General features: G+C 41.3%; 1 protein-coding gene across 3 annotated transcripts; it reads right to left on the bottom strand.

The window, feature by feature from the left end:
• Nucleotides 1–1,050: 1,050 nt before the first annotated feature.
• On the bottom strand, nucleotides 1,051–14,366 carry LOC100553834 (steroid 17-alpha-hydroxylase/17,20 lyase). Of its 3 annotated transcripts, XM_008106566.3 has the most exons (9): nucleotides 14,257–14,366; nucleotides 13,069–13,201; nucleotides 10,399–10,537; nucleotides 7,093–7,322; nucleotides 6,624–6,710; nucleotides 5,248–5,460; nucleotides 3,423–3,592; nucleotides 3,212–3,315; nucleotides 1,051–2,311 (listed from the first exon to the last, which is right to left on the bottom strand). In XM_008106566.3, exons 2-9 carry the CDS (start codon nucleotides 13,162–13,164, stop codon nucleotides 2,043–2,045), a joined length of 1,308 nt encoding a protein of 435 aa, XP_008104773.1. In that variant the 5' UTR covers nucleotides 13,165–13,201; nucleotides 14,257–14,366; the 3' UTR covers nucleotides 1,051–2,042. The 3 variants fall into 3 exon arrangements, with proteins under 3 accessions (XP_008104773.1, XP_003218531.2, XP_062832384.1); XM_003218483.4 differs by having other exon boundaries at nucleotides 13,069–14,336; XM_062976314.1 differs by lacking the exon at nucleotides 3,212–3,315 and having other exon boundaries at nucleotides 2,162–2,311; nucleotides 13,069–14,336.
• Nucleotides 14,367–14,403: the final 37 nt, after the last annotated feature.

Genomic DNA, 14,403 nt, shown 5'->3' with positions numbered 1-14,403 from the left:
AATGTGGAGGGATGACTATAGTCAATACTTAGATAGTGGAGTTCCCGGTGGAGCAGTGGGTTAAACTCTTGTGCCAGCAGGACTGATGACTTGAAGGTTGGGTTGCTGGCCTGAAGATTGCCAGTTTAGATCCAACCCGGGGAAAGCGCAGATGAGCTCCCTCTATCAGGCCAGCTCCATGTGGGGACAAGGATGGTAAAAACATCAAAAACATTCAGGCGTCCCCCGGGCAACGTTCTTGCAGACGACTAATTCTCTCACACCAGAAGCGACTTGCAGTTTCTCAAGTCACTCCTGACATTAAAAAAAACCTGCGGGTTACTGTGAGTTTTCCGGGCTGTATGGCCATGTTCCAGAAGCATTCTCTTCTGACATTTTGCCCACATCTATGGCAAGCATCCTCAGAGGTTGTGAGGTCTGTTGGAAACTAGGCAAGTGAGGTTTACATATCTGTGCAAGATCCACGGTGGGAGAAAGAACTCTTGTCTATTTAAGACAAGTGTGAATTTTGCAGTTGATCACCTTGATTATCATTGAATAGCCTTGTTGCTTCAAAGCTTGGCTGCTTTTTGCCTGGGAGAATCCTTTGTTGGGGGGTGATTAGTAGGCCCTGATTGTTTCCCGACTGGAATTTGCATGTTTTCAGACTGTTGTTCTTTATTTACTGTCCTGATTGTGGAATTTTTTTTTATTCTGGTAGAACTGTAAATATAAATTATTTTCTTAAAAAAAGAGCCGGCGTTGTCTATAGATACCTCCTAGGTCATGTGGCCGACATGACTGCATGGAGCGCCATTATCTTCTCACCAAAGCAGTACCTATTGATCTACTCACATTTGCATGTTTTCGAACTGTTAGTTTGGCAGAAACTGGAGCTCACCCCGCTTCCCAGATTTGAACAGCTAACCTTTCAGTCAGCAGGTTCAGCAGACCAGCATTTTAACCTGCTACGAAACTGCGGCCCCGCGTAACACAAGATGAACTAAAATATTTACTTCAATTTAGTTTTGTAAAGTTTTAAGCAAAATAAAAACCACAGGATTCTGCTAATGCTGAAAAACCATTCTTTTAATATTTTTGTATACACAGAACATGGGGGGGGGGAGTATATCCTACACCACATGTTTACAACAAATGAAACGAATAATCTAAATACTAATGCACAATGCTCTGCTATGGACATTCAATTGATGATGAAGGATACACCATCATTTTCATTACCAGCAGTTTGTTAATATGTCACCTTTCTTTCAGTCTGGGGCTCAAGGTGTCTTATCAAAAGCATGAATACAATAAAAGCACATGCAGTTACAAACATACAAAAGTACAGATGAAAACTTTACAAACTAAAGCAGAATTAAAATCTTTTAAAACATTACTTTACAACTAACAACTCACATGAACTCTTCAACATAATAGAAATCAAGAACTCTGAGAGAAAATAAACAGCCTCCTCAATTTTTTTCCAGCTCGCCATGAAAACAGACACTCGGGAACTCAAAAAATGTCTTGACTGCTGAGGTGAGGTGCTGATGAGTTTATCAAGTTTCTTGAACAAGCTTTTGGATTACTACTCTAGACATATTAGGTGGGGAACTCTGGAGGTTGTACTTTACTTGAGGGATAATCAGAGCATACAGATCTAATTACAATGAAGTCACCAGATCCCATCTAATTTTGGTTGCTAAGCAGGAGCAGGCTTGGTTGGGGACCACCAAGGAACAAGTGCTAGAGGGATTAAAATAACAGTATAGGGCTATCTCAGGAATTACCCCCCTCTATTTCAATTGTTTTCTCTTTGTCAAAAATAATTTTTTAAAAATTAACAACATGAGTTACAGCGTCCTTTCTTCATTGATCCTATGAGTCTACTATACTTTTGAAAAAATGCCTTTGTCTCCTATACCAGGGAGTTAGATTTCCTTCTTCACAGTCTCCTATGTATCCAGTAAACCTTTACTGGTTTGGATGAACAGACACCCCCTTACTTTTTAATTGATTAGGGCAGGATAATATTAGGATAATAAAATTGCATAATTGACCTATTCTTTTCCTTTCCAAGCTTCCCGCAGTGTAGCCTTCACCTGGAACTTTGGCACTTGGAGCACAACTCCAAACTTGCCTTCTGGCTCAGGCAGCGTCTGGCCTTCAGGGATGCTCAGTGTAAATCTCTGCAAGATCCAGGATATGAAGAGGAAGAGCTCCATCTTGGCTAGCGCTTCTCCCATACAAACCCGGACACCAGCTCCAAAAGGGAGGAAACTTGGAGAAGGGCTGTAGATTCGGTTCCCATCCTCATCCAAGAACCGATCTGTGTACAAAAGGAAAGACGTCACCTTAGAAAACACGTCAAACATGGTAGCACACAATGGTAGAAGAAAATCATTGTGAGATCTCAGTCTGGAATTCTATCTTCCTTCCCTAAGCAGATAACAGATAAAAGTGTACAACAGGCCCTCCACTTTCACAAGAGTTAGGGGTGTAGCAAGAAGATCCAACCAGTCCATGCTCCAGGAAAAAATGCCTGACTGCTTACTGGAGGGAAGGATTTTAGAGGCAAAAGTACTTTGGCCACATAATGAGAAGACAGGAAACTTGGAGAAGATAATGATGCTGCAGAAAAAGGAAGGAAAAAGCAAGAGGGGCCGACCAAGGGCAAGATGGATGGATGGTATCTTGAAGTGACTAGCATGACCTTAAAGGAGCTGGGGGGTGGCGACAGCCAACAGGGAGCTCTGGTGTGGGCTGGTCCATGAGGTCATGAAGAGTCGGAAGCGACTGAACGAATAAACAACAAAAGGATGTAGCACTGAAGGTGGAAGGGGATGTCCTGTTGGAGATAGAAGTCATATAAATTCTCATAGGAACTTAGAGGGCATTAAGACTGACCCAACAGGTGGCTGACAGAAGGACAACAGAAGGGCATCCTTACAAGTGGCAGAAGCAGGTAAATATTTGCAGAGAATACCATTCAGTCTACACAACTGAATAATGAAATGTACAGACCCACAGTGGTAGGATTGCCTGTGAGGAATCCTCACAGTTGGTGGCATTGGTGTTGAACAATTTTAGAACACAGGGTTGAAAATCATACATGTGGTGTATGTAGCATTGGGATAGAAGCAGAGATCCTTGCTGTGATGTTCAAGAACTATAGAAAATGGAAAAATTGAGCAAGAGACCAGCAGAGAGGGAAGTTTTGCATGCCCACCTGGATTGAATTCGTCATGTTTCTCCCACTCCTTTTCATCATGATGAATGGACCACAGGTTGACCACAATTTGAGCTCCCTTTGGGATGTCATATTCCCCAATGCTGCAGAATAGAAAACCCATCAGTGCCTTTCCTTCCCTGCAAACCTGGCTGCTATTCTCCCTCCTACTAATTTTACAAGGGATGCTACTGATGGAAACAGGTCTCACGTTGTATCTTCCAGTGCCTCGTGTGGTATAAGAAGTGGAGAGACAGGACGGATACGCAAAACTTCACTGATGGTAGCCTCCAAGTAAGGCAATTGCTGCCTGTCACTGAGCAAAGGGTGCCTGTTAAAGCCAAGGTTTTGATCAAGCTCCTCTTGGATCTTTTGCTGTACCTGGAAAGAAAGAAGGAATTTGGCTAGTCAAGAGTGATAGCAATGAGGTAGTGATTATCAACACAGCAGCCTTTTCCCACCTATTTCTTTGATTCTTATAACCTTGGGTGAAAGGTGATTTATATATATAATATTAGTACAAATTACATGGAAAACATTTTTAAATGGCCCTAGCAGGTTTCACTGTGTATTGTCAATCATACATGACTATGGGTTAAACTAGATGTTAGGGGGAACATGTGTACAATTAACTTGTTCTCGTCCAGATATGGAACTTCTTCCAGGATGCATGTCTCAGCAGACAGACTTGTTAATTAAGCAGATGAATATCTTCTGATGACCAACTATAAAATAAAACATGTTAAATACAATATACAGGGTGTCCATAAAGTCCCTTTACCATTTCTAATTTAAAGTCTCTTTGCAAACACATGCATGTGAAGAAAATCAAGCGTCCTGAGGGATATAGTTCTTGGTTATGATGGCAAGAACATATAAAGGCTATTATGTAGTCACTGCTCAAGAACTCTGGCTCAGCCCCTCATGTGGATAATTTCAAATTTAGAAATTCCAGATATGTGGTGTTCAAACTGTTTATACAATATGGCACATCATTAAAGGACCTTTCTTCATGGGCAATCAGTCCTTAAAAACATGTAAAAAAGCCTTACATGTTGTTCATTCTGGGATCTATATGTAGAAAAAAAAGATGCAACCCAGTGGCTGGAAGCAAAGAGGGCATGCCTGAACATACTTGCTTTCAGCATGAACTGTATTGGTGGCTCCACTAAATTAAGGTTTAGCATTAAGTCTGGCAGAATGGGATCTTTGGCATGGAAGGAATAATTCTTGTTTTCATTAGGGAAGTCAATATGGTGCATTTATTTATTTACAGTATTTATATTATATCTTTTTCACCCCAAAGGAGACTCAGAGAAGATCATAGAACACATATACGGCAAACATTCAATGTCCTTATAGACAGACAGGACAGATAACAGTACAGGTAGAGGCATATAGGCATTTCCCATCTTCGGTGTCCCGGAGGTAGTGCTCGATTCTGGCCATGGTGTGTGTGTGTGTGTGTGTGCTGTCACTCCATTCTCCATATCGAAGAGCCCTGTTCACAGATTTTCTCCTTTTTTGATCGCCAGCATTTTCCTAGTATTTCTTTATGGTACCATTAAAATAGCTCCCCGCTTTAACCAGTACCTATTTATCTACTTACTAGCTGTTTCAATCTGCTAGGTGGGCAGTGAGCTGGGCTGAAGGTCGGGCGCTCACCCTGACCCGGGTTTCGAACTGTCAACCTTTTGACTGGAAAGGTTTTTTGCAGCTGGTGGTTAACCTGCGGTGCTAAGTAGTCTAAGCAGTGATATAAGTGTTGAACTAGGACTCCAAGAGGCTAGGCTTCAAACCCCTGCTCAGTCAAGGGTATTTATTGGGTTACCTGGAGCAAGTTACACACTCTTAGCCTTAGAGAAAGGCAGTGACAAAGTGCCTCTGAATAAGAAAGCTTTATGATATGGTACTATAAGTCAGAGTTGACTCGAAAACTCATAACAACACAATTGATTTAGATGTTTCTGTTACTAATAACCGATTGTGCACCTCTTTCTTCCCAAGAGCCTAGACAGAGCAGAAGGATCTGGTACCTTTGGGTAGTGTAGGAGATAGAGGACAGTCCATTTCAGCACAGTAGTGGTGGTTTCCACACCTGCACCAAAGATGTCGGCTACTGTCATGAGCAGGTAGTCATCTGTCAGCCTCTGCCCAGACAATATGTGGCTGTTGTTGTTCTCCGCATTCAGTTTGGCTCTCAGGAGTGCATCCATGAGGTCATTGACAGAATCACTGCTGAACTCTTCCTGGGAAGAAGAATTATTATGTATTTATTTACAATATTTATACCGATCCCTTCCCACTCCGAAGGGGACTCACAGCAGCTTACAGAACATACATACGGCAAACATTCAATGCTGATTATACAATTAACAAGGACAGACAACACAAACAGAAGTAAAGGCAGTTTTTCCCATCTTATTTCCGGCATGTTGGAGGCTGTGCTTGACTATGGCCATGGGGGGAGGGGGCTGCTGTCGCTCCATGTTCCATGCCAAGGAGCTTTCCTTTGATTGATGTCCTTAAGGGCGCCTTTATTGCCTCCCCGCTAAAAGTGGTACCTATTTATCTACTCACATTTCTCCTTTCGACCTGCTTAGTGGGCAGGTAAGCTGGGGCTAACAGCGGGTGCTCACCCTGACCAGCAGGATTTTTCTACAACACAGTGGTTGTAGAAAGAAGAAGAAGAAGAAGAAGAAGAAGAAGAAGAAGAAGAAGAAGAAGAAGAAGAAGAAGAAGAAGAAGCAGCAGCAGCAGCAGCAGCGGTGGAGGCTGAGGAGGAGGAGGAGGAGGAGTCTGCGGGCTAAGATTGAGGCATATTGGAGGAGCTACAGAACAAACTTGGCCTCCATGGTGGAGCAGAAAGTAGAAATGAAAGCATTTCACACACAGGCATTCTTGGCAACATATTATTTCATTATGATGTAGGGAATATAGAGTGTTAGAGCCAGTAAGAAGATGTGAAGTAAAATATATCTTTCCTCCCCATCCATTCATAGAATCATGACAGTAAAATCCAGGCTGCCCAACATCAGAGGAAGGACAGAGTGCAAGTCCAGTTGTGATGTAGCAAAACTGTAACCTAACCATACAAGACATTAGCCTGTAACACAAATGGTAGTAAGACATTGAGGCCATGTGTATTCTTTAGTTATTAAAGTAAATGAATTACTGTTACAGCTTTACTGGAAAAGACATGAAGCCATCGCTTCCTACACATTATGCCCATAATATAACTTATTTATGTCTTAGTTATCAAAAAATGACAAGTCATTTGTTAGATGTAATCAATTTCTCTGATTACAACTAGCAACCTGTCTATTTCAGAGGAGTTATATGTCTAAAATAGACAGGATGTTCCTATAATCCTACGTTTCTTGCCCTGCATTTTCTGAGTGGTGATACTTACCTTATGTTTTTTAAACTTCTGATGTAGAAACTGATCTCTCATCCCCACACACTTCTTCAGCAATGCCAATTCTTTATTGGGTAAAAACTGTGGGGAAAAGATCAAAAACTTTATGAGAAGTCCCTCTCTTGACTGCAGATTTGAATTCATGCCTCACAATCCTAGAACGTGTTAACATTGAGGTTTAGATAGGAACTAATGCAGTTGCCTATTGATTTTCTGATGGTCTTTGGCAACCTCTCTGATACCCCCTTGCGACCCCCCCCCCGGCAGGGGTCCTGACTCCCAGGTTGAGAAACACTGCATTAACCAAACTGTTGTCAGCTGAAGAGATCTCTACCAGATCTAGGTGGATTTATTAATTGAGTTTTGAGATGTGGCTATCATCTTTCCCATTTCTGGAAACTCTACTGGAGGAATAGAATATTTGTTGTTGTTGTTGTTGCATGTTCCTCACTAAAGTGCTCACCTGAAGCCAAGGAAAGAGATCCACCATGCTTTGTTTGGCAACAGTGTCCACAATGCCTTGACTGTATTTTAACATAGCCTCAAATTCAGGATCCCCACGTTGGTAGGATGAGTTAAAGCAAAGGGAGCAAACCACATTCGTCACAGCCCGTGTCAGCTCAGGTGACATGTCCAGAGATGAATCCTGGGCAGCACTCAGAGTTTCACACAAAGAAGTCGCTTCTTGACAGACTGGAAGAATAGTGCAGAGGAAGAGACACAGAAAGAAACTATGAATTCTTTATAAATGGGGATTAAAGGAGAGGTGCATAAAAGGACATTGCTAGGTCAAGAATGGAAAGGAGTCATGTCTGAAATTGACAGGTTGCTCCTATAATTGTACAATTCGGAAACAGTGGTTCATTACTCTTCTCCACAGGCAGACCATGGAAGTTTTGAAATAAGTTGGGAGGATAAAGTGGGAAGGAAAAGAGACACAAGTTAATGGAAATGCAGAATATAAATGTAGTAAACAACCAAATAGCATCTAGAACAAAGATGTTTCACATGGTATAAAATAGTTGTTGCTGTTGTTATGTGCCTTCAAGTTTTTTTTTACTTATGGAAATCCTAACACAGGGTTTTGGGGAGGTGAGAATTTGTGACCTGCCCAAGGTCACCCAGTTGATGTCCAACTAGAGAATCACCCTTGCAATATCTACAGTGGTTCTATAAACAAGGCATTTAAAATGGCATAGAAACATTTTTATGAAGAGTGTATTAGTATAGGATATTAATAGAATAATATCTTCTATTATACCATTTCCTCTGTCTCAATATCAATATGTCAATACCTGGATCTAGTCCTGGTAGCACTTATGAATTCTCTTTTAAAGGGAATGGTGATAATCATGGGATCTTCTCTACTGCCCCATGGACAATGTCAATGAGGCCCTATCTATATTATATGGCAGACTAATAGAATCCAGTTCAAAAAAAATAATCTGGATTTTATATACCAATGTAGGTAAGGCCTGAGACATCACCATTTTTACCCTCCAGGCATAGTCATGTAATTCTCTTTCAAAATCATATTTTGAAATTAAAGAGGACTATGAAACCCCCAATGGTGCAGCGGATTAAACCTTTACCTTTACTATGAAGTAGAGGATTTCTTATTAAGTCACCAGTTTTCAATTGTCCTTATTAACTGCACCACATAATACCGATTCCATTGCTCCTGAAATGTATTTTTTTTTAAAAAAATGTGACAGCTTTCCTAATTTTATATCAAAATACCATTGTACATACTGACAGTCACCACTAAGTGGTGGTAAAGGGAAAATAAAACAGTGCCCTTGCTCTGAGGCCCCTTCCACACAGCTGTATAAAATCCACATTGTACTGGATTATATGGCAGTGTGGACTCAGATAACACAGTTCAAAGCATATATTGGGGATTATCTGCCTTGATATTCTGGGTTATATGGTGTGTGTAAGGGCCCAGATTCTCCCAAATCTCTAGTCCAGTGGATCTCAACCTGAGGTCCCCAGATGTCTTTGGCCTACATCTTCCAGGAATCCCAGCCAGTTTACCAGCTGTTTTACCCGGGTTTAGAACCACTGCTGTAGTCAAACCTGCTTTAGCTTCATTTCACCATTTTCACTTGAAACAGCTTCTGATGTGTTGTGGGCACACAGAGATAACTCCTAAATTAAGTAGAAAAGAGCCCAAAATCGCATCTCCTGCTCCTTACAAAAAGAAAAAGAAAAAAATACCTTCTTGGTTGATATAAATTATTGCATGCAATGTGTTTGTCCTTTGGCTCAGTGATCAGGCTGTTTCTAGATGTACTGCTTTGAGCATTGGATTACAACTCTAGAGATTCCAGGCCCTTTCTACACTGCCATATCATCCAGATTATCAAAGCATATAATCCACATTATCTGCTTTGAACTGGATTATATGAGTCTAAACCGTCATATAATCCAGTTCAAAGTAGACTATCTGGATTTGTATGGCAGTGTAGAAGGGATCCCACTCAGCCATGGATACCCACTGGGTTATTCTGGGTGAGTCACAGCCCCCCCCCCCCAAAATAACCACATTAGGTTTGCCATAGGGTCACCATAAATTGGAAACAACTTAAAGGTATACAACAGAAACAACAATTCAGTTGTGGTGTCCTGCGATATTGTATTCCCTGGAATTTCTTTGGAGCCAAGAAACCATGAGGTTTTATAACATATGAACCCTAACAATATTTGGATGAGAGCAACACCAAAAGCGGAGAGGAAATTCTTACAACCCAACCACATTGTTACACCTCTGGTGTTGTGATTTCATATTAACTCATGCCCATAACCATTGAAAGTGTAGATCTTGACTCGATCTGCCCCCACCCAAAGATAGCAATGCCACAGAATAAAGCCTGAAGTGTGGCCACAGCATTCAATAAATGGTATAATTTGAAGATTTAAAAGGGTTTCATTTTATTTTAACATGTTTGCACACATGCTAACAAGCTCAAACATTTTTCATTTATTCTTCTTTTATACTCCTCCAGTGCTTAAAAGAAACTCTTAACTATTATTAGATATTTAGCAGTTATGCCAAGATTGTAGAAGGTTACAGAGTAATCAAAGGCTTTCATGGTCTGAATCACTGGATTGCTGTGAGTTTTCCGGGCTGTGTGGCCATGTTCCAGAAGCATTCTCTCCTAACGTTTTGCCCACATCTATGGCAGGTATCCTCAAAGGCTGTAAGGTCTGTTGGAAAATAGGCAAGTGAGGTTTATATATCTGTGGAATAAAGTCTAGGGTGGGAAAAAGAACTCCCATTCAAGGCCATTCATATGGTCCCTATGTAGACTTGCCCACAGCTGCATGGTATACTGTAGATTCCACTGGGCAGGAAGAAGCTAGGCCTTTCAGCTGCAATGTTAACCAAGGTGGCCAATTGCAACATTCATACTGGCCTTCCCATCCCGGACATTCCACAGGTATATAAACCCCACTTGTCTATTTTCCAACAAACCACTCAACCTCTGAAGATGCCTGCCATAGATGCGGACAAAACGTCAGGAGAGAATGCTTCTGGAACATGGCCATACAGCCCAGAAATCTCACAGCAACCTGGTGACAGAATTGCACTGGGACTTGGAAGAGCCAGGCGAAAAAAGCACTGGGCCAATTCTCCTTCCAATCCGATCTGCCTCACAGGGTTGTTGCAAATTAAGCCGAATGCCACTGTGAGATGCTTCTCTCCCTGGCTCACTTTGTTGGCATTCCTTTGGAAGCATCCCAGCAATTTAACAGGACCACTTACTTATCTTCTCCAGGGCTAGAGATCCTTCCCCAAACATAGAAAGGGCAGAGTGCACTAGCTTGCGCTGATATTTCCAAATTGGACTGTAGGAGGCAAAGGCAATGTCTTTTGCATTCCTTGTCAGCAGGTCTGTGGTTACCTTGAATGAAAGGGGTGAGAAAAGCAAGAAAAAAGAGTTTGTGTCAATTTGATTGTCCTTCTACAATGAGTATAATACATATCACATGTATACTGCCAGGATTCCTCAGAAAATGTACAGCTGCATTTAATTCATTTTAAAATCATTTCACAGTGCCGATTGTTACTATCGGTTTCCTCCGAGGGCCCTTCCAAACAGCTGAATAAAATCTGCTTTGAACTGGAATATACGGCAGTGTGGACTCGGATAATGCAGTTCAAAGTAGATATTGTGAGATTTTCTGCCTTGATATTCTGGGATATAGGGCTGCGTGGAAGGGCCATGACAAATGAGGTGAGGATGATATTTCATTGTAAGTCCTGATTCTAATTTATATTACTACTGGCAGTGTTCACTGTGTTCCATTTTAATGGTTGGTAAATACGCAGAGAGCTTATATAAATATGAAAATCAAACTCTGCTAGGAACAGACATGTGCGGTACTGTCTTATTAGCAAACAGAAAAATTGTCTTCGGAGCATTTGCCTTTGAAGTCTGCTTTGCTATAGGGAGGGCAGGTCCTTCCACTTCAGAGGATGAAGAAGACAAGAGAAAAAGCCATGAGCAACCTATTTCTAAACTGTAAAGGGAAAAGGGGGGCATTCTGTGTGAATCCTGCCAGGTCATTTTTCACTGAAGAGGCAAAGGCCTTGTATCTGTAGAGGATACATTCCAAGAACACTGCCAGCTATGGATACCTGAAACCATGACTAATAGTGAACCCTGTGCTTTGACTATACTTGGACCAGACTCATACCATAGGATCACACTGAAGGACCTAGAGAAGTCCACTACACATCCAGGAAATTTTTTTAGGATCATAGGTAAGTGAAATCATGGATGATATGTCAGTGGACAAGGGGATCATATTGTATACAAAGAGGATATAGGACCCATGGTGGTGCAATGGGTTAAACCCTTGTGCCGGCTGAACTGCTGACCTGAAGGTTGGGTTGCTGACCTGAAGGTTGCCGGTTCAAATCCACGAGACAGAGTGAGCTACTATCTGTCAGTTCTAGCTTGGTGGGACATGAAAAAAGCCTCCCAGCAGGATGGCAAGTACACAACTGAGCGTTCCCTGGGTAATGTCTCTGTAGACGGCCAATTCTCTCACATCAGAAGCGACTTGCAGTATGTTCTCAAATCACTTCTGACATGATAAAAAAAATCATAGGTGCTTCAGGAAGAGGTTTTAATTTGATAGGGGGTCTACATGATGTCATTTTATTTTGTAACTTTCCTTTTCCCCCAGTTGTGTCCATATTTTTGCGTAACTCTAAGTAAAATCCATTATTACAGAGGGAAATACTGAATAACATCATAGTCCTTTTTGATTGTTAGTGCTAGGGAATTCCATATCAAAGCATCCTGCATGTCTTGCTCCTAGAACTATATTCACAGATGAAAGAAACATACAATGTGCATACAATGTGCAGTCTGGAACATATTTTAAATATTATAAATAAAAAGTGTCTAAACAACACTTCCAACAATCTCTAAAGCATCTCTGAAAGCCATAAAGAAACATTGCATATTAAAATGGTCTAGCATTGTACATTCGACCGTAAATCTCATCTTGGTAACTTATAAGAAAATAGTTCTTGCTATTATATTTTCTAACTAGGTGTATCATCCTATAATCAGAACCGGAATAGCTGGTGTACAAATGCCAAATGAATAGGAAAAGATAATATACAGATGCTCCATTTTGCACATCCCCACAAATTATATTAAAGAAATGAAGGCAGCAGTTTGTATACAAGACACATTACATATTTAGTCAAGATGTAAATATTTACTAAAGAATACATTTCAACAAGAAACCATAAACTCCTTGTTATGTAAAGATTCGGGTCTACTTAAAGATATGTATAATTTAAGATAGCAATCAAAAATAAACAGCGCTTTTTTCCTTGCGCAATATGAGAAATATTTGTGTAGGACAGAAAATAGTAATAACTACACCATAATTCTCCAGATAATCTTGCAAGTACAACTCCCATCATTGCTGAATGTTGGCCAAAGAAACTGCTTTAAAAATGTGATTCGTCTTGGCTGTATATTTCTTTAGTTCTCTTCCTGCAAAGTAAACCATGCAAAGAAGAGTTCATCGGCTATATTGTGCTACATGCAAAGCATAAAGGGTCAGTGGTAGAACACATGCTTCAAGTGTTGAAGAGCAAAATGATGTGGCCATGAATGATATCATAAACCTAGACACACATAGGTTCATAACATCATTCATGACCACAACATTTTGCTACCTGACACAAAGAAGCAAATGTCACTCCCCACAGCTATCCAAACTAAAGTACAAAGAACTTAATGTCAACCCTTGCATGTGAGGCAGATAATCTTGCAAATACAACTCCCATCATTGCTGAACATTGGCCATTCTTTTTGGAGTTCACAGGAATCAAGTGATGGGGAAATGACAGGTTCCCATCCACTGGCATAGATTTAAAAAGCTTAGGTACTCATGGTTTGCTTACTGTTCTAGGCCGTCCAGCAAAGATCTTCCCTTTCTTTAGCAGAACCTCTTTGGCATGAAGATAGCTGTTCACCACCACCACATAATCAGAGCCCATGTAAAGAGAGTAGAGGCTGCCATACTTCTGCTGCAATCTGTAGAAGAGAAGGTGAGGCTTTGTATCTCCCATAAAATGCAACAGGCTCCCAATGAGTGGCAAGGAAGGCAGGCTCTTGGGATAGTTGCGCTTGCGTTTCAGCTTCACCTGGGCCTTCATTGAGAAGGACAGGAAGGACAGAATCACAAGAAAGAGAATCAAAAGAGCCAGCATTGTTCCTCTGTTTGCCCTGAAGCTTGGTCTGGGAGTCAAGAACAAGCAGTCAGGGAAGGCAATTGCTTCGCAACAGCCAATGTTTAGATTCTTATAAGGGCTTGTTGTGACATCACTTTGCCTTGGGTTTCTGCCTTGCCTTGTCAATTAATAGCTGGGAGATAACAGTAATCTGGAGCTCAGACTCAACCTTGCCTTTAACCCCAAAAGGCTTGAGCAATCCCAAGCCAAATTTTAAAAAAAATCAAAATTAAAGCTATTTCTTTGCTTGCATTGTTTTCAACTGACATTTTTATCATAAGAAAGAGTTCTTGTTATCTTCTCTTGGATAGGACTATACATCATGGACTGTAAGGATGAGTGCTAATTCAAGCCAGGATTAGAGAACCACTGGGGCTTTGAAAATGCTGTCTTTTCTCCCCAGGGATTTTTCCTTCTCACACATAATTCTACCATCAGCAGCTGTTCTGTTCTATCATGTTGTAGCGCAGAGAGAGAAGGAGAACAGGGAAGACTGAGATCAGGATGAGCCATTTCTTGATTTGCAACTGTTCGCCTTCACAGAGTTCTTGTGCCCCTAACCCCACTGAATGTGGAGGGCCGATTATAAATCGGCCATCGGGAAACTTGGGCCCTCCAAGTGTATAGGACTTCAACTCCCACAATCCCTAACAGCCTCAGGCTCCTTCCTTTTCCCCCTCAGCCTAAACAGCTGAGGGGGGAAATGAAAGGGCCTGAGGCTGTTAGGGATTGTGGGAGTTGAAGTCCAAAACACCTGGAAGGCCCAAATTTCCCCATGCCTGGTGTAGATCCAAAACTAAAAGACATTTTGATTGCTCTAATGCATAATTTATAATCCCATAGTTCTCAGGTGGAAACCTGGACAGATCTTGCAGAGTAATATCACAGCCTGGCCTAAACAAGAGCTCTTCCTAGTTGGCTCTAACACTGCCATGTAAAACACTATGGGGATGTCCCTTGTATTCTCAGCAAAGAAGCGCTTTGCGTTTTCTTCTCTTTTGACTC

Source organism: Anolis carolinensis, chromosome 3, assembly GCF_035594765.1.
Source record: "Anolis carolinensis isolate JA03-04 chromosome 3, rAnoCar3.1.pri, whole genome shotgun sequence".
In the NCBI taxonomy this organism is placed as follows: domain Eukaryota; kingdom Metazoa; phylum Chordata; class Lepidosauria; order Squamata; family Dactyloidae; genus Anolis; species Anolis carolinensis.
This window is presented reverse-complemented; position numbering and strand designations above follow the sequence as displayed.